The sequence below is a fragment of the Oryctolagus cuniculus genome, chromosome 16, assembly GCF_964237555.1.
Source record: "Oryctolagus cuniculus chromosome 16, mOryCun1.1, whole genome shotgun sequence".
Classification (NCBI taxonomy): domain Eukaryota; kingdom Metazoa; phylum Chordata; class Mammalia; order Lagomorpha; family Leporidae; genus Oryctolagus; species Oryctolagus cuniculus.
In genome coordinates this window covers 20,037,042-20,057,818 of record NC_091447.1, presented here as the reverse complement: position 1 = coordinate 20,057,818, position 20,777 = coordinate 20,037,042, and the positions used below count along the sequence as shown (strand labels likewise).

The following is a 20,777-nucleotide window of genomic DNA, read 5'->3' as shown; positions in this document are numbered from 1 at the left end:
TTCCAACCCGCACTGGCTCTGTCCTGACAGCGAGCCGCTGGCGGGTGTGCGCTGGTGGCCGGCTCTGACCGTGCACACCCACTGGGGAGGCCTGAAGCCGCTGCAGCCATGCGGGAGTCCCCCCGGAGCACTGCTCACACCTGCTGGGCACGTGCTGTACTGTCCAAGGGTTATCCGAATTATTCTCCCATTTCTGAGGCAGATGCGGTTTCTTTAGGAAAGGTTCATGGGCCATCTCAATCCAGAAAGAGAGCTCCTTCAATCACAGCGGCTTAGTATTTTCCACTTACAACATTCATTTGAGGTCTTTCATGAATGATTCTTTATTTCAGCCAGGTTTTCACACGCATGCAATATCGTGCTACGTTTAAGGACAAGAGGCCCATCTATTTGTGCATCTCCTCTGGGACTTGGAACAATGCAGTGTGAGTTATAGTTGCTCAATTAATATTTGTTGAGAATATACAAGTCTGTGATTAAAGCCAAGGTCACAGTATTAAATATTTCACATTCCAAAAAATGAGATGTCACAGCTCTTCAATTATTTGGGCAGACACTATCTGGGCTGACTGTGTTTCTGCTCTATCTTAGAGATGCACATTCTCAAGGCACAGCATGTCCCAGGGCCATCAGCCTAGCAAAAGCAGAGTAACTGTCATGGAACTCATCTCTGCACCCAAGGCCGCTTTGCTTGGCGGCTCCTTACCTGATAACATATTGTCTGTTTTTATGGAGGGGAACTTCAAAGTCATTTCATGCTTGTGCCTATGAATCATCAGATGGTCCTCTGTGGGGAAGCGCTGTCAGAAAAATGGAGAGAAGGGGAGGGGAGAGAGGAGCCATTGAGTATTGTGATGCACATTTGCCATCATGGAGAAAAGACGTATTCAACATTGCAAACATGACAGGCAACAAAGCAAAGTGAGAAACGGGCTGATGCAAGCCAAGGTGCTGGGGTGTTCCTCCGGATGGCAGTGAAATGCACGCATTGAAAGCTTCCATCAGAGATAACCAAAGGGCCTCCCCGAACTGCAGGAACAGTGAGCCGAGTATGAAGAGTGAGTAGGAGGGCTTCGTGTTCTATCGTTCTCCGACTCCCCACACCTTCCCTGGACCTTTGTTAAAGGCCCCTATTTCTTAGGTAGTCCCTGGAAACAACCAACTGTGCTGACTAGTCAGTAAGATATATATTTTCTTTTAGAAACAAGAGGTTTGCCTATGAGGGTAAACTCTCAACTCTGTTTAAAGGATAAGACAGGAAGAGGTAGATGAACACTATTGATGGTATTAAAATAATGTACACACCAAAATAGGTTGTGCCTTAACACCTACCAAGTGTTAGGCAGCTTCTTAAAAAAAGAAGGAACGAAAGAAACAAAGTGTTGAAATGGCTGCTGACTTAGATCACACAGTAAGCGATAATGGTAGCATGACAGAATTAAAAACTCTCCCATTTCTTCTTACGCATTTCAGAAAACCACATCCAAAATACTCAAATAGATTTTAGATCCAATAGCACTGGCAATTTGCAAAAAAACAACTAGGAACTTTTCTCTAGTAGTTACTGTTGTATGTAATACTGTAAAATTAACTCTAGGGTATGATAAGTGTGCTAGACATTATCTATAGATTAGCCAAAGTTACCAGAAATGCAAGCAAAGAATCCTGATTCAAGTCAGACTCAGGGAAGGAATGATACGCCATGCTTAATTATTTGACATGTATATCTACAAACGCACACCATGACATTCATACAGTATGTTTCTACTTACAGAGACATGGCCCAACCGTTCACTGATTTTTTTTATAATTATACAGGATTTTATACCAACATGACAAATTATTTTCAGTATCCTACTCTCTGTGCTGTGTGGCAAACCAACATTTTATATTTAATTTTGATGGAATTATACTGTGGTTTTTCAAAAGTGTTCCCAAATGTTTTGGGTGTCTGACTCCTGGTCATATGGTAGGCCTGAATTTTCCGGTGCTCTTGTGGTTGGAGGAGGTCCTGTGCCTCGTTCCACCCACTGAGTCACCAATGGCAGCAACAGTCACCCCAGGGCAAGCATCTCATTCCCGCACTAGGACCCTATAGCATCTACTCCCTTCTTCCCAGCAGTATGGCAACTGCAACCTGGGAAGTGCCAGTCCCTCCATCAATTCAACTCTGAAGGATTATGAAGAGCAGTTCTGAACTCTAAAGGATTTGAAGAGCTTCCTGCCAATGTACAATGGAGATGTATCTTTGAGTAACAGAAATAAGCCTCTGTTGAGGTAATTTGTTATGGTAGCAGATGCTAGCATATCCTGACTCAGACTGGTGAGTTTGCGATAACTGAACCTAGCACGGGATCTGCTCTGGCAAGGTCAAGTGAAAATGCAGTAAGACAACTCATTCTACTGGACACTTATCAAATTCAGACAACCTAGAACATTTCAGAGCTTCCTACTTCCTCAGGTTAGTCCATGCAAGACTCAGTTGCCTTTGGAAAGTATGGCAGGGGGCCGGCGCTGTGATGTAGCGGGTAAAGCTGCCACTTTCATGCCGGCATTCCATGTGGATGCCAGTTCAAGGCCCGGCTGCTCCACTTCTGACCCAGCTCTCTGCTTTGGCCTGGGAAAGCAGTAGAAGATAGCTCAAGTCCTTGAGCCCCTGCACCTGTGTGGGAGACCCCAAAGAAAGCTCCTGGCTCCTGCCTTGGGATCGGCACGGCTCCGGCCATTTGGGCCAATTGGAGAGTGAACCAGCAGATGGAAGACTTCTCCCTTTCTCTGCCTCTCTCTCTGTGTAACTCTGACTTTCAAATGAATAAATATTTAAAATAAAAAAAAAGTATGGAAGAATTCTGCAAATAGTATGGATTTGTGTTTAATGCAGTGGAGTTCACGAGGCTGAATCCCGTGGAATACTGCAAAAGTAGTTATTTGCAGATGTGATGTATTTGTCATTTGTGTCACATGAATTGGACAGCATGGAATTTGCAAGCATATGAATTATGCCGTATTTGAATACCGGAACGTTCACTTTATATGAAATGCACTTTTGTTACTTCTGGTTCATTTATTCTCTTGATTTTCTAGAGCACCATGAAGTAACTACACCAAATATAAGACACCACCAGGTGCAGCTTCGAGTCTTTCCCAAGACTTCTCATCAAAAGCCCAATTATATTTTTTGTGATATTTACATATGTAACAATCAACAGGGAAATACCCATCATGGTGTGGTGATGAGCCATTTGACTCCATAAAAATAATAGCCTAAATTAGTAGGATATTAACCAGATTACTTATTAAATAATTTCTATAATGTGTTCTATTAAATATAATTACCTCACAAACAAGATGATACAGGGCATACCCTATGGTTTAGTTAGGTAGGAAAACAGCAGCAAAGTGTAAGTAACCAGAATGTGCAGCCTACCAGAGATCCGGAGCTGAGAGAGGCCGGTGGAACTGAAAACAGGATCAACGCACAGGGCAAAGGACAAGCACCAGCAACCCTGACCTCTGTGAGAACATCAAGGTTAGGAAAGCTGGCTCCTCCTCCCTCCCAAGGCACGGTGCCGCCTAAGGAGTGGGAACGGGAGAGCTCTCCAGCGTATTCCGGGCCCTTCCTAACAGAGCAGAAGTGTTTCCAACCAGAGGAAGACGGCAACCCATAGCATTTGCCATCCCTAGCATCTCTCTCCTCCATGCAGATCCCCGGGCTGGCAGCCACCCCTGGAGTGAATACCATGCTCACCACTGCCGGCTGGGTGTGCCTGGGGTTGCCTGGGCCTTCGGCACATTTCCTCAAGCCTAACTTCCCTGCCGCTCCAACATGCACCCGTTTTAACAGCTTCAAGAAGCCGGAGATAACTGCTCCAGGAAACCCAGTGTTGGACGCACTGTGACATTCACACGTCAGAGAGGCGGGCTTGGAGGTGTACTTTAAAATCTGCAACCGTTACAAGTCCTCAACTCTCCAAGCTTTTCCTCCACCCATATTTTTCATTCCGCTCCGGGAGACCACCTGTCCGCTCACTACGCTGTTCAAGTCTTTCAATACAACCTCCCCCAACCTCTATGGCCTTCTCGCCCTCGGAACCTGCATGTGACTCCGGGCAATCCCTCCCCATCCCCTCCTGCTCGGAGGCAGGACCCTCCACACCCCTTACCTCCTAGGATCTGTCCCCCAAGCCAGCAAGGTCACTGCCTCCCTCCCGCTGGTGTCCTGCCCTTGACCAAACCCTGCTTGGCTAGCCTTGCTTTTTAAAAAAGCTGCCTCCTCCTCGGGCTGCCATTATATCACCCTGCTTCCCGTCACTGCCTGGGGCTCTGAAAGGCTCCTCTGTGCTTGGGCGCCTCCGCTTCCTTGCCGCCCACTCACACGTTAATCCCCGGCGATCTGGCCGCCGCCCCAGGCCGCCCTCCTCGGTCGCCACCGAGCACCCGGTGCCAAATCCAACAGCTCCTGCTCAGTCCTCCGCCTCTCCCAGCCCTCGCAGCCTGACACCGGTGACCGCACGTCTGCTCTGAACGGAAGAGAAGATGGCTTGGGAATAATGAGGTCTAAAATAGAGGCAAATGTGTCGACTAGAAGGAAGTGGACCACAGAGAGGGGGGCTCCGAAGAGAACTGAGGCTCGAGCTGAAATGCAGACCCCCAAGGCAGTCGTTGTGCCGGGGGACACCTGGCGGACGCTGGTTACTTCCGGTTATCACAACCGGACAGTGTTACCAGGGAGCAGGCGCGTGCAGGCCAGCAGCACCCAGTGTGGCCCTCCCGAGAGAACCAACCAGCCCCTAGTCAGCGCCAGACCTGGGAAACTCGGCCACATGGTCCCAGGACTCAACACGCACCCCGCTTCCCTCTGACTTACCTAAATACTAGACGTGGCTAAAGCTTCTAATGTCTTTCAAAGAGATGGGCTGCAATATAATAGTAGGTGGTGCTAATAGCCTTAGGTGCTAACTGAGCACCTGCTATGCACAGCTCCTGTACTCTATCACTCCACAGGTAGTAGTTTTACCCATCCTGATTCCATTCACAGAGGCTACGGGACTTAACCCAGCACAGGACAACTTCCTCTCCTGAGGTTCAGATACACGAGCAAAGTATAGGTTCTAGAAGATTTATAAGGAATATCTTTTACTCGTGAGAGATCAGGCAGTGGGGTTTACTCTAGCAGGTGAGACTTTGCTTATCATGCCAGCGAGTGCCTGCGTTGGACTGCTGGCTCTAGTTCTGGACTCCAGCTCCCTAAGTATGCAGACCTAGCCCTGAGAGGCACCAGTGATGGCTTAAAACCTTAGGTTCCTGCCACCCACATTGGAGACCTGCGCATGGGGCCCCTGGCTGCAGCTTGGCCCAGCCTTGGCCATCGCAGCCATTTCTGTAGCAAACCAGTGGATGGGAACTCTCAAATCAATAAATAGTTTTTAAGCAGAGGAAGAGAAGATAGAAGGGAGCTGCAGAAAGAAGAATTCACAGATGTTACAAGTTTCCTATGAAATCGTTGGGGACCCCTCATGGAGCCCACCCTATGGTAGTGGTGAGCTACAGGGGGACGTTTTGGGTGGAAATGCTCACCCCTACTGTATTTCAGGGACTGTGAAGGAAGTAATTCGCACTATTCAAAGGAGAATATGATCTCATTGATGGAAATGACAGTGATGGAGACGACAGCGTGGGGGCTTTAACCGTATCTCTGGAGAGAGGGCCCGGGGTGGACCTGATGGCCAGGTGAGGGCCGCCTCCCTGTCGGAGGCAGGTGCGTCCGCTCATGCCAGAGCACAGCCTGTGTGCACGCCGCCCACTCACCTGGGAGCAGCCCGGGGCACTGCAGACAAATGGCCTCTCCTGCTCCAAATTCATCTTGGATTCCTCATAAATCTGTAGGGGCAGAGGAAGAGGGAGAGAGGAAAACAGAAATCCATGAATATCTCCTGCTGCTGGCTGAGAAACACGAGAAAGCAATCACCCAAGCTCTATGAGCAAAGCCTTGACAATGAAAGGACACAAGTCCTGCTTGGCTGAGGGTCATTAGGCGCCCCCAGCCAGGGCTCCCATTGTGCTTTCCGGAGTACTTATTGACTGTATTTTAAAGAAGAATGCCATGGGGCGCTGCTGTGGCACAGTGGGTAAAGCCGCCACCTGCATTGCCAGCATCTCATGTGGGCGCTGGTTCCAGATCCGGCTGCTCCATTTCTGATCCAGCTCTCTATGGCCTGGGAAAGCAGTAGAAGATGGCCCAAGTCCTTAGCCTTTGCACCTGTGTGGGAGACCCAGAAGAAGCTCCTGGCTTCAGATCAGCACAGCTCTAGCTGTTGTGGCCTTTTGGGAAGTAAGCTATCGGATGGAAGACTTTCTCTCTCTCTCTGTAACTGTGTCTTTCAAATAAGTAAATAAGTCTTAAAAAAAAAAAAAAGATGACAACGACAATGACGAATGCCATGGCATTGTCACAGCAGGAACGCTGTCTATGGAGAAACCACCTGCAGGAAGCTCTCAGGCCAAGTGCACACGCATCCTTTACACTCCCGCTCAGAGCTTCAGGGGTTGGCTGCCTGGGAGAGGGGCAGTCCCTGGGCCCTCATCAGTGCATGGGCCAGCCTCCAGCAACACATCAAGTGACACCCCATTGTTACCCCCAAAGAGCTCCAGTACCACCAAGGCATAGATTGGAAAGCAGCCCCAGAACCAGTTTAGCCAATGATTCTGGCGGTCAGCCATGGTCTTCAGTTCCCCTCCGCCCAACATTGGAGGATGCCTTGACAAAAACCATCCAGCTCACGTGATGGCAAATGAAGGAATTGGCAAATGCAAAAACATGACCTTGGATATTTTGGTAATTTAGTTTTATAAGCCGATTTGAAATTAATAGGAGGTGAAAGCTGCTGCCTTTCTAGAAAAAATTATCTGGGATAAAACAGCTGTAAGGAGAAATAAAACTTTGTAATCAGGCACACAGGGCTCTTCAAAAAGTTCATGGGAAACATATGATGAAAATCCCTTGCATGGATTTCAAGTTTTTTTGTACCAAAATCAACTTTTAATGCCATTTGCCATGAACCTTTTACAGTATCCTCAAATGTTCAATAACACTGCAGTCTTTTCTTATGTAGAGGGTCTCTTTTAAGTTGCATTCATTAGGCTCCAGCATGGTGTCACAGCATTCCACACGGGCCTCCCCTATGAGCATTGGTTCAAGTTCCAACTTTTCCACTTCCAACCCAGCTTCCTGATAATACATCTGGGGAGGCAGTAGAAGATGACCCGAGTACTTAAGTCCCTGCCACCCATATGGGAGACCCAGATGGAGTTTCTGGTTCCTGGCTTTGGCCTGGTCCAACCCTGGCTGTAGTGGCCATTTGGAGAGTGAAGCAGTGGATGGAAGATCTCCCTCCCTGTCACGCTGCCTTTCAAATAAACAAATCTTTAAAAGAAATATATTCATTAGGCAGAAACTGAATATAGTCGAGATCACCTTTGCAGATCACCCCGAAACCACTGAAAGTATAGTGCACACCATTTTGTGGTTACCAATCCACACAGTAACATACATAATTTTTCAGGCATTGCAAGAGGTACTATGCAAATGTGTTAGAAAATTCAAATCCTTTCTAAGTCATAATTTTGTGTAAATATTAGAGTTGAGTTTACGTAAGCTAAATGCCCTCATGGCCCTCTCAGCGGAGTAGAACCTTCTGCTTTCACTCTGAGCACAGAAACAATCTGCTTTCTTAAAAAAGCTACTTCCAGGTGACTCCCCAAGGGCTTCCAAGGCATCTTTGTCCCCTCAAGAGGGAACTCTGCCTAGCATCACACAAAGGAGCTCTATGATCTCGCAGCCAAAGCCAAGGCTACCTTGCAGACCATCACACCTTTTTCCAAAACTCTAATGTATCTGACATATGAGGGTGCTACAAAAAGTTCATGTAAAATTGGAATTGACAGGTAAGTTTATCTTGGCAACACAAAAAGAAATCCTGCAAGTCATGGGTAGTTGTTTAATCACATGCGTTTTCCATGAACTGTTTATACATCTTTCACATGCATGAATTTCAAAGCTTTTGCACCAAAATAAACTTATAGTTCCATTTTCCATAAACTTTTTGAAGTGCCCTTGTGTATCCTATGGGAAAATACATGTGCACTTTCACTTTTCTGAAGCATGAAAATGACAAGAGTTGCCTTAAATAACACTGCCAGTTAGAGGAGATGTTTGTAACGAAAATTGTAGATGAAGAGCCTCTCGAAACCCCTCTGCCTCTTACACGTTTCATAGGGCCAAGACCTCTCTGCTGTCCACTGGGATGGCTTCCCCTGGACACCATCGTACGTGAGGAGCATCACTGTACAGCTTTCCTGTGTTAAGCATATCATGTAAACTCATTTACTGTATTATACTTCCAAGAAAAAAATCACAAATATCTGTGGGATCTTTCTCCCTGCCTTCCTCCATGCCAGTCATGAGCAATTCAAGTAGCTTCCCATGCCTCCTTGTTCATTTGATGTTGCCATTGTGGATCACGGAGCATGCCTCTCCCCTCTGTGAGTACCAGAAACTTACTTCTAAGTCTTAAAAAGAACGGCGACTTCTGGGGCTGGCATTGTGGCGAAGCAGGCAAAGCCACCACCTGTGACACCAGCATCCCATATAGGCGCCTGTTTGTGTCCCAGCTGCTCTACTTGCAATCAAGCTCCCTTCTAATGGCCTAGGGAAATCAATGGAAGATAGGCCCCCACCACGCATGTGGGAGACCTGGTAGAAGCTCCTGGCTCCTGGCTTCAGCCTGGCCCAGCCCTGGCTGTTGCAACCATTCGGGAAGTAAATCAGTAGATGGAAGATCTAACTCTGACATTTAAGTAAATAAATAAATTTTAAAAATGAAAATTCAGAGTGACTTTAAAGCTAAGGAAATGACTTTGATCCAAGGTAGGATCAACAGAGTAACTGGGTGATCCTTAAGTTAAACCTGCCTGGTTTTTCCAGTACATTTCCAAAAATGCTTGCCTGCTCCACCTGCACCAGCACGGGCCTGGCCTGCTGAGCCTCGCTCTGCGCCTCAGTGTCCCTGCCTTTCTTAGAGGGGCGTGACCGCCCATCTTCAGCACCCACATTCCCATGTCACACTGGTCATTCGGGAAGGTGGGAGGAGGGGGATAGCAAGCCATTTCTAAGTGTGGACAAAGGGCTGGGTATTGATGGGTAGAGTTTGGGAGTGTGGGAGGTCTGTGCCAAGCATTATTGGGCCACCTAATATTTGCTCTAAAATCTAAATATAAAATCACAAGATTTGCTCTAGGTCAGCCTTTGTTGAATACCATTTACAAACTTCAGTTGCTAATATAACCAATGAATGCCACCCTTACTAACCACTGAGATTGCACGTTAGTAAGATGAGAAAGCTCCGTGTGTACACACCTACATCTGAAAGTAATAACGAAGGGGAAACATTAAACTGATGCCCAAGCAACAGAAGCGGCCAAGACCGGCAGTGCTGTCGTGGAAGGTTGAAAATGATTTGCTTGTAAGTCAATGGAAGGAAAGAAAATGACCAAGCTCAGGTCTAAGCGGAGAAAGTGTATTTTCTGTCATAATCGCAAATGCACCCAAGCCTCACTCGACCAAAATGATGACTTCCTCCATAAATTCAGAGCCATAATGCTACTATCTTGGCAATTCTGTGTGATATCAACTACTGCTACCTTAATTATTGGTTCTCATTTGCAAATGAGCTACAACATGCATCTTATTACGTATAGTGTTCTATGATGCTGGTGCTGGGCGACAGAGCAGGGTCTATAAATCTACCATCTTACTGAGCCCTCATGATACTAGATGTTCGGATGATTCAACATCCACCAAGATGCTACCAGTGAAAGAGCTTGATCCTCAGGAGATACAAGGTGAGAAATGCAGAGTCTGTCCCGCAGGACTTTAGAATCTGGTCATGGAGAGCTTCCACTGAGTCACCGTTGTCATTTTATTATGTTACTTTCAAAATATAAATGACTGTCAACATATTGCATGCTAAGAATCCCATGGATCAAATTTGCTCAGGCAGCGTCATACTGGAATACAAGCGTTCGGGTGAAGTGGCAGTTGCTAACCTAAGTTTAAGTGATTAACAAGTCCCGGGGTGAGTGGGTGTGCAGCTCTAAGTGTACAAACCTCAACTGCTTTATTTTGATGTGCTGCAGTGGCCACATCGGGCTCGGCACACAGCACACCCTTGCTAATTCCCTGCTGTGTAGGTGTTCGCCAAGCCTTAAGTAAATGGTACCACTCAACCACACAGCCTTCATTACTTTTATCAACTAGTACGATCAGTCTGATGTGTTAGTCAAGAGTCCGGATTTATTTTTATGGTCTATTATTAGGGTTCTTTTCTAGCACATATTGTAATAATTATTCTCTCAAGCAGATCCTGCTACAGGCTCGCTTAGGTTGCTCTATCATCCATCAAGTAGGGGCAAATTACTGAGACATGATTTTAGCCACGTTGCTCCACATTCGGTCTTCAGAAGTCAGGCCTCATCCTCTCTCCCATTTCCCTTTCAGCTGTTTTACTGGCTGGGATTTTTTTTTAATGACCCAAGTTTTGCTTGGCAATCTCCATATAGCCCAGGTTCCACTGCCTAGCGCTTCCACAGTGGGCATTCAATAAATATTTGCGGAATGGATAATGAATCCTGAATCATCCCTGTAAATCCTTCCACACAGCTCGCCTGCACTCTGCTCCTCAGGCCGTGGTTTGCAAGCTTTTCTGCCCGGAATTAAGTGTTCAGGGAGGCAAGGGTTTGGGTGAGCCACTCGCTCCACCTGTCCCAGTTACAGCCAGGGAAGAAAGCTCCCGGATCCAGTCAGAAAAAGTCAAAGTTGTTGGGGTGGAAACAGGGAAGTGAAGCCAGTTCTTAGCAATTTCCTAGGCAAATGCATTCGTTCATTGTTAATGTGGCTGTAGACACTGGAACCCCTAGTGCCCACATAGTGTCCACCCAAGGAGTGCCCTTTAGAAAAACCCTGCACGATCCCCTACCTTTGGTTTGATGGAACTGTAACGGTGGCCGGCACGGTCTCATCACTGAACACTTTCTAAACAGCAGTAATTTTTCTACTTTTTTTTCTGAATATTCAGATGGAACACTCGATTAGAACAAAAGCCCCCAAGTTTAATGTTCCTTCAAATTTTTGGAAAATAACAAAAAAACCTTAATCACAAACCCTAACCATGCAGAACAATTTTTCAGGGTCGACAAGGAGATGACAGGTTTGATTTACAATTCAGACCCCTAACTGCCACTGGATTCCTCCGGCCTCAAAATCAGCAAGAATCTCCTTCATTGTTCAGCGTTTGACCCCACACATTCCTGGTCTAAAACGGGAAGTGGCCCACAATAGCTGATGCAATCCATTCAAGTGTTTGGCCAGTCACTGAGGGATAGACACGGAATTATCATACCACGAAAGGCAAACCCGGCTGCAAAAGCAAATGGTACCGAAAACCAGGAGCGTCCATACAAGATACTCTAAGTATGCGTTTTTAAACACAAGGGTAACAGCCGAGACCAGAGGGAACAAACTCCGTACCATCTGCTTTGCTGAAATCCGCCAGGAGGGATGCTTTACCTCTAGATCTTTGGAAGCCCTTATCTACCCTAAGCTAATAGCAAACTCTAATCTCAGTGGAAGGGCCCTGATCCCACTCTCCCCCTGCAGCCAACAGCAACAGATAGATTCACTGATACAGGGTTTGGACCAGGAAATGCTAAAAATACTGTTTCCATCTGCAAGTCTGGCGTGCGGAGTTGATGCTCTAAGTTATGGGAGTGTCGAAGCTGCAAACTCCAGTGGTGAGTATCAGTGAGCACGGCCCATACTATTGATTCATCCCCATCCACTCGGGCACTGCCACCCTACTTATGAATATGCTATAGATGCGAACAATCTTGAATTTGAGTAGCAGCATGTTAAAATACCTGTCGGCACGTACTGCCATTCTGTGAGTGCAGAAAGAGCTTTCCTGGCAGGACTCACAAGAAGTACATCGTGCTGCCTCCTTCTGCTACTGGACAGGGAAGGGCTGGGAGGAGCACCTGGTCCATCGTCAAGTGCCCAGGGCAGCCGGCAGAGAGGAGCACCTGGGGTCAGTACCCGGATGTGCCTCCAATCTTTCTGAGAGCAGAGATTGTTTGTGAATTATTTCAAGGCACAGCCAGCTCACACTTTGCATTTCTGAAGGAAGGAAATACTTCTCTCAATGAATTGGTCAGGAAAGCAGGGAGCCACCTATACAATAACCAGACACACAGTCCAGAACCTCACTACCTTGGCGTTATGCTCAGACACCCAATACTACTTCTCAAAGACACCAGGAGGTTTTCTGCCACACGCACCCAACCATTAGAAAGGAATTATACTTTCGGGGCCGGCGCCATGGCTCACTTGGCTAATCCTCCGCCTGTGGCGCTGGCATCCCATATGGGTGCTGGGTTCTAGTCCCGGTTGCTTCTCTTCCAGTCCAGCTCTTTGCTGTGGCCCGGGAGTGCAGTGGAGGATGGCCCAAGTGCTTGGGCCCTGCACCTGCATGGGAGACCAGGAGAAGCACCTGGCTCCTGCCTTTGGATTGGCGAAGCGCGCCAGCTGTAGCAGCCATTTGGGGGGTGAACCAACGGAAGGAAGACCTTTCTCTCTGTCTCTCTCTCTGTCTAACTCTGCCTAATTAAAAAAAAAAAAAAAAGAAAGGAATTATACTTTCAATCTGGGGCCAAGACTTTGAGAGGGATATGGTACCTTTCAGTGTCTCATTGGCTCATCTATCAGAACTGTGGTAGTAACATAGAATCCTCCCAAGAGGTGTTATTTTAAAGGATAACTACCATAAGCCAATTGGAAAATAAAAGCCCTTTGGATTCCAAATCTGAATATTGTAACTTCTAACAGAAAAATAAACACCCTTGAATTTCAGTCCAAGAAAATCAAGTATTGTTAGTGTCTCTGCATCGTGTGTCTTTATGTGTGTGTCTTTGTCTTTTGTATGTATTTTCTCTAAAACTCTGCCCCTTTGTATGTCTGTGTCTTTGTCCTGCTTTGTCTTTCTGTGTGTGGCAATGTCACACACACACACACACACACAGAGGCAGTGTTCTTACTAGCTGTACTGGTACAAAGATCTGGTAGGCTTGTTTCCTGCTTCAGTGTTATTCTTCAAGTGGCTGCAGTCAGAATCTGAATTTCATTGGGCTATTATTATTTGCAGCTGTGTGACCTTTTTAACCCTGCTTTAAAAGTGACATTTCAGCCCCCAAGCTTGCAACACTGAATGCTGCAAAGTTCTCAAACTGGAGATCTACACAAGGAACAAGACCAGGAGTGGGGCTGGCGCGTCCCAGTGTAATTTCCCCCAGAACCCAGCAGGAAGAGGGTACATTCACAGGTGGTACAGGCACATCTTGGCCCCGAAGTGCAGAACTTTGCACAAAACACCAAGGTTAAATAGCACTGTTCCATTTGAACCGGAAGTAAATCCCTGCTCACAGGAGGAGGTTACCGTTCCCTGGAATCCCCAAAAGCTTAGAATCCTATAACCCAAATCAGAGACCTCTTTGGGACTGTGTGACAGACCCACCTGTCATGCTTAGGGACCGTCAAAGGTTCCATATACACTCTGTTACACTTAGGGACTGTCAGAGGTTCCCCATGCAGGAGGCCCACTGTTCTGGGAGGGAGGCTTTCCAAACGGCTATCATCTCTGGAAACGAACCCCAATCTTACGTCCCAAAGGAGGCCCTAACACGGAGAGGGTGCCGGGGTCTCAGCTCACACCCTCACATACACACCTGCAGAGTGTGTGGTTTCATGCATGTGGCCTTTCTGTGTGTATGGAAAAACTTTCTCATGGGATCCAGTCTTCATATGTTAGTCTTTCTAAGTTTTCCATGTTTCTTTAGAAATGCAACTTTTCAAAGCTATGGTTGATTTCAACTTCAGTTTCGCATAATCCTGTCTTAGAACGTTTCCTACCGATGGGTTCAATAGTTCAGAGCACCCTTGTGAAGTGCCAGCGGGCAGCACCAGGTGTTCCATAGGGAACACGCCCCGAGTGTATGTATTCAGGTGGGTGGTCCTCTTCTTGCTCCCATCTTGTACATGTTTTTTGCAGAACTGGTCCCATCTCTAAGAAAGGCTTGTTTGACATGTGTGTACTTAACATGCCATGCATGTCGTTAACAACACAATACCATAGACATTCACCTGTTCTGAAGGAAATAACAAATACAACCAAATCACTCAGCTTCTTTCTGATGGGACTGAACCCACCCCTGGGAAACAGGGAGAGGTGGCAAACTCCTTTCCCTTTGGACAAACAGAAAGCAAAGAGAAGGAAAGTTTCAACAAAGGGTGACCAAGGGTTGGGGTTGGCATCGTCCTCTGTACCTTTCCGGAAAGTCCTTCTTTGCAATGTAAAATGATTGTGCCCAGAAATCCTGAGGGGAAAACCATGATTGGAAGGAAAGCAAATGCAAAACCAAATGCAAAACCCTTCCTGCTGGTCAGAGCAAGCTCATCTTCTAGAAAACGCAAGGGGAAAAAAATCAGCAGCATCATTTTTCTTTTTTTTTACACTACTATGGCAAACTGTGCCCCTCTAGAATCACAGTACATTCCCAGATGGGACAACTGTGCCTCCAGGCAATGTTCAATATGTCTTAGGTGCCTTTACTTTTTAAATCTATTTTTATGTAAAATGAGTATTTTAAACTATCCTGAAAAACTGCCTTTTTTTTTTAAACTGCCTTTTTTTTAGTCTTACTTTTCTCTCTCTCCCTCACACACACACACCCCACAAATGATTTTATGGAACAGAATTGCTGTCTTTGTATCTTTATTCCAAACACGTCTCCTTGCCCCTCCAGCAACAATCTCTGTTTGGTCCCTCAACTATGTAGACTGCAGTCATAAACAAAACATCTGGGAAGTTTGCTTCTTGTGCGTGAACGTGAGCCACAACATGTCAGACTGTGTCTCACAGCAGGGAGCTCAGCAGCCCTCTCTGTTTGCTGTTTTCCGCAGGACTGGGGAGGAACTACTGCATCTGCCTTTACAGCTTGCATATACTATTATTGTCACACTGTGAAGTCATTTGAGAAGGATCCCAATAAACCGGATGCTTTTCTCCCTGACAGTCCCAGGCTGGCTTCTAAAGCGGCCAGCACTTGTGCTCACTCAGAGCCTGTTACATCTCAGAGTGCCTGTTGACGGCTGGGTAAAAATATACCCAGAGGCTACATTCAGATTCCTAACCCACTCCGCTTCAAGTAGCGAGCGTGTGAACATGTGACAATACCAGCAGGTCACTTAAAGGCCAGGTTCAGGCAAAACTATGTCCTTGGAAGAATCTACATCATTCCAACAAGTTTCCCTCTATGAACTTAGCCAGAGGTACGTTTTCCTCTGCCTTCCCAGAGGAGGCATCGTTTCCTCGCGAGGAGAAAACCAAAGACTTAGAAGCATGCCAAGGCCGGCGCCGCCGCTCACTAGGCTAATCCTCCACCTTGCGGCGCCGGCACACTGGGTTCTAGTCCCGGTCGGGGCACTGGATTCTGTCCCGGTTGCCCCTCTTCCAGGCCAGCTCTCTGCTGTGGCCCGGGAAGGTAGTGGAGGATGGCCCAAGTACTGGGGCCCTGCACCCCATGGGAGACCAGGATAAGTACCTGGCTCCTGCCATCGGATCAGCGCGGTGCGCCGGCCGCGGCGGCCATTGGAGGGTGAACCAACGGCAAAGGAAGACCTTTCTCTCTGTCTCTCTCACTGTCCACTCTGCCTGTCAAAAAAAAAAAAAAAAAAAAAGAAGAAGAAGAAGAAGAAGAAGCATGCCAAGCCAATGTTAAGTTGCTCCTGTTCCTGAGGGCGGGGAGAGGTCACCAGGGGCATTTAGCAGGTGGGGTCAGGGAGTGGGTGTATCCTGCGAGGTGCAGAACTGGCGGCCCCGTCAACATCAGAGGTTCCTCGCACAAGACATCAACAGTGTGGCTTCAGGGCAAGCGTTTGGCACAGCCATTAGGACGCCACACAGAATGCCCACACTTCACACCAGAGGGCCTGGGATTGCATCCCAGCTCCTCCTCCGACTGCAGCTTCCTGCTCACCCTAGAGGGCAGCAGGTGATGGCTCCAGTACGTGGGTCCCTGCCACACACAGCAGAGACCCAGATGGAATCTGACTCCTGGTTTGAGTCTGACCCAGCCCCAGCTGCGGCAAATATTTGGAGAATGAGACCAAGGTATGGGAGACTTCTGTCTTTTTTGTTGTCTTGCTGCCTTTCAAATAAAATGAAAAATAAAAAATAAAAACTTTAAAGTAGCATGAGTATCCACTGTCCCTTAGCCCACACCACATACATGGCAGATAAGAATAAGACAACAGGAAGACTGGGGTAGTAGAAAGAACAAAAAAAAAGAAAAGAAAGAAAAGAAAAAAAAAGAAAAAGAAAAACCACACACAGCAGAAGTGAAAGGAAGGAACTAACACGCATGCTTACTTCTTTATATTATTCAGAGAGCTCTCAAACACCTGGACCAAGTTAAGCTTAGGACGAGGCTAGATTCAACGCCCTTTAAAACTCTACAAATATTGCACAAGCACATGAAATTGTCACTCCATCCTGGTGTGCAGGAGGGCAAGTGTCTGTTGCCATTATGTGCACAAAACCTAAGCAAAACTTCCAGCTTCAACCTGCAAAGGAGGCACAAGACTCAGCTGCTGCCCACCAGAGTGGACTTTCTGAAGGTAGGTTATCTGGTTTGGCCACTTCAAGCCCTCACTGTGCACACCACTCGCCACCCCACCGGCTGGAGAGAAGGAGAGCATCGGCCCAGGGTAGAAGTGCTGCCCCTCTAGATGCCTTTCCACACATGGCCATCGCCTCCATCACTCAGAGGATTATTGGGTGGACAGCTCCATGATTTTTTTTCCCCCTTATAGAGAAAACACCACAGGCTTCTAACTTCTGTCTGGATGTTGCTGGCGCCCTCAGCCATGTGCTCATGGAAGATGTCCTGGAGGCGTTTGCCTTCTAACCAACCCTGCGATGAGGACACTTAGGGGTGGGCACCTGGCACAGCCATTCAGTCGCCACTTGGGGCAGCTCCCGTTGTTCTACTTCTGATCCAGCTTCCTGCTAATGTGCACCCTGGGAAGCGGCTCAAGTAGTCGCATCCCTGCCACCTGTGAGCGACATCTATCTGGAGTTCCAGGCTCCTGGCCATGGCCTGACTCAGCCCTGGCAGCTGTTGGCATTTGGAGAGTGAACCAGCAGATGACAGATGTCTGTCTTTCTCTGTGTGTGCCTCTCAGTCTGACTTTCGAGTAAAATGAAAAAAAAATTTTAAAAGAAAGCTTAATAAGCCAAAAAGGAAAAACATATATATACTCATGGACTTATGCATATCTAGTCAATAGTTTTTGCTGCTTCCCTATTCACACACTTTATGGAGAGTCTTCACCCCATGAATTAACTCAAAACCCAGGCCTCGTAGCTCACAAAGTCAAGGCCACTCTGATCTCGCAGGGAAGCAGAGTGGAGGCTGATTCTTGCTCTTGCACAGGACTGAGCAGCATGAAAGATGATTAAACTCTGTATTTTAGAAACGCAGAGACAAGCTGTGCTTCTGAGAATCACTAGATGGATTCCATGGGCTTCATGCATTTCTCAACTCCCTACCAAACAAAAGAGCCCCTCACCAAAGTCTCCCCATCCACTGAGACACCCTGGACAAAGGGCAGGGAAAGCAAGGCTTTGCCCTTGCACCCACCACCCAGCAGAGGTTAACTCCGCACCAGACTCCAATTCATCAAGAGGGCCAAGTCATTAACACAGAGCCCTTCCTTTGTCACCCAGCACTGGGCCCCCAATGACAGCCCATTTTGTAGTCCAAATCCAACTGGAAAGGCAAACAGGGCTCTTATAAAGTCTCCTGTGGCCTCTTGGCTCAGGGGGTAGAGAGTCAGACCCCAGGAGAGAACCTGGACCTGGATACTCCCTGGGTGGACAGAGAAAAGGGGAGAAGGCATGAGGGTGCAGGCAGCACTGGCAGCGAGTTTGCAGGGGGCCTCAGGCGACATTTCCATTGAAGGGCAGAATAAAGGAGGAAGAGGAGGCTCGCCCCAAGCCCACACTGGCCAGGCGCAGCTGCGGGAGCAGGAGTTCAAGGACTCTTCCCGGGGCATTGTTCCCAGGCTGCTGGAGGGACCGTGGGCCCTGGACAGTGATTGATTACCTGTCACAGCAAACCCCTTCAAACGTGATTCACCCTGGGCAGGCTTCGGGGGCCGCAGCAGGAACAGAGGACACTGGGCTCATTCATCCGCTCTTTCCTCGCATAGTCATCCAGTACCTACCACGCATGAGGCCCCATGCCAGGAGCATGAAGGCCGGGCCAACATCGCCGCTGCCCTCTGCCCACCGAGGACTGGAGGAGAGGCGAGGTGTGCCCAGATGTCCTTGGTGGAAGCGAGAACTTGAAAGGCCACAAAGCAGTCTCAGCTAAGTGCGGCGAGAGTTCAGAGGCCATGGGGAAGAAAGGCTGCTTCGGGAACCACAAATCCCACCGGATTCCCTTTTACAGCTAAATATTTTTCATAAGAAGATGCCAACACAAGGTACGTGCGCACACACACACACACACTCACACAAACCCATACACATACTCTGAGACATCCTTTTAGTTGTATTAAAAATAAGGCTTGTTTAATTTAGGTTTTATTTTGTTGCTGGTCCTGCTGCAACTCAGTGTGTTATCATAGAAAATCAACAATGAAATCTCTGCTCTCTTGCTTCCCCAGCTGTGTGACCTGGGGTAAGTTACTGAACTTCTCTGAACGTTATTGTTTTCACTATGATGAGATTGACATTAACTGACTCTTAGTGATGTTGGTTGGATTAAATGGGGTATTTGGCGAAGTTTTTTATAAACTGTGAAGTGCTACGAAATGTCGATTATTGCTTTTATTCCACGATCAGCTGCTAGGACGTGGATTGCCAAGGTGGCGGATGGCAGAGAGATGTGTAGAGACGATGGGTCCTAAGCAGGCTGGCAGTAGGACCCGAAGGAGATCTTGACCTTCTGGGATTCTCTGCTAACCCAGCAGCTATTCAGCACACCCTTCTCTCCCCACTCTTCCCCTGAAGGCACCCTCGTAGACTTAATTTATTGGTCTTCCATTTGAGTCAGGAGACAGGAGAAAGACCTTGGAATCAGGTCTGTGTTCAAACCCTGACTGTACCAAGCTGTGCCCAACTCAACATCTAGGTAGGAGGTTTTTGTTAGTTTCCCATTCAACAGGCATTAGGCACTTTTCAAACGATGACAGTGATACCTACGTTTCACAGTGATTATAAAAGTGAACTAACAGTCGGGCTACAAAGGGGTTTCATAGGTCCCCTGAGCCTCGGCTAAAACTTGCCTTCTGCTAGCTCAGGGAGCCCGGGCTTACGGGCACAGAGCCGGAGCTGCCCAGGTGTCCACCTGCCTGCAACCTGAGGCTGACCGCAGCCACTCAGAGCCAGCGCTTTGCCTGGCCACCTTCCCCCGCCAGCTCCAAACCCCCCAGCCGTGATGAAGGCAGGCACAGGGTGGCGGTTGGAAGGCACCAGGACAGGCCGGGCAGCTTGTCGTCCACCAGGGCTTTAGGTTCACAGGAAGACATTAGGAGGGTGACCAACAGCCAACTGTGACGCCCTCCTGACCTCCGCTCTCCGCCCAGGCTATCCAAAAAGCAACAGAAATTCTCTCTGTGATACGCTTTTTGGCAAGCTCTATTTTCTTCCATCATCCTAACACTTATTCTGGCTCCATTTCCCCCCCTTTTCTTCCTCTCCTTTTTATTCCCAAAGTATCACATAGGATGTGTAATAAAGCCAGTAGAAGTGCGAGTTAGCCTCGAAGACAAGGGAGCCACAGCACAATCTGTGATCTGGACGGCTTGGGAACATGGACAGGGCGTCCGTAGCAACAGCAACCTTGCTAACGCCAGGCCCTGGGAGTCAAAAGCACACAGCCCCAAGCCTTCCCCCCAGGCAAGTCCCGCACCCCTAGCAGAAAGCTCCAGACACGCAGAAGGCCTAACTGATTTTGAATTTCTGAATGCTAAGGAGTTTGAAAATTTTTACTTAATGAAAAGATATGTTCCCCCTACCAACACATCCTGTGTGACAGGCATTTTTAATCTCACTAAAGCATTTTCCATCAAACTCAATGAAAGCCATGATTAGATCCAGCTTTGATTTATTGGCTCTGCTAAGTGCCTCTAGGAACACAGCGGGGCAAGGCAGTTAGAACACGGGTGAGGATGGCAGGTCTCCCAGTCGTTCCCTGGACCTCTGCAACGCTGCCATCAAAGGATGTCTGGGATTGCCCACCAGACAGGGTTACTTAAATAGCGACCTCAGGCTAACGTTTGTACGATGCTTCAGGGGCCTCCAGCACAAGTCCTCAACAGCAGTAGTATAGTGATTTCCTCATCTGTCCTCTGCTGTTTCCAAAGAAACAGAACCAACCGCTTACACAAACACACAGAAAAAATCCTCGGGACACCCAAGTTAACCCATGTCTCCTTCCTTCCCAAACCGCCAATCAGCCCGTCACCGGGCAAACAGCTCAAGCATCAGGCACGGCAAACATGTTATTTTTCTGGGCAAGCCATAACTTCGCTGCCTACAAAACACAGCCCCACGGGGCACATCCCACACATGGGGAGATTAAGACTCCCATCTCTCATTGGA

General features: G+C 47.8%; 1 protein-coding gene across 8 annotated transcripts in view; it reads right to left on the bottom strand.

The window, feature by feature from the left end:
- The window catches only part of CREB5 (cAMP responsive element binding protein 5), a 430,789-nt gene that overhangs the window by 344,654 nt on the left and 65,358 nt on the right, over nucleotides 1-20,777 (bottom strand). For 2 of the 8 annotated variants that reach the window (XM_051853248.2, XM_051853247.2), the window contains exons 2-3: nucleotides 5,809-5,880; nucleotides 707-800 (exon numbers count right to left, since the gene is read on the bottom strand). In XM_051853248.2, the coding sequence (XP_051709208.1) occupies nucleotides 707-800; nucleotides 5,809-5,862 (148 nt within the window). In that variant the 5' untranslated portion in view covers nucleotides 5,863-5,880. Of the gene's footprint in view, nucleotides 1-706; nucleotides 801-3,336; nucleotides 3,366-4,375; nucleotides 4,721-5,808; nucleotides 5,881-11,033; nucleotides 11,059-20,777 lie in introns of those variants that run through there. The other 6 variants (XM_051853254.2, XM_070059688.1, XM_051853249.2 and 3 more) reach the window with 5 other exon arrangements.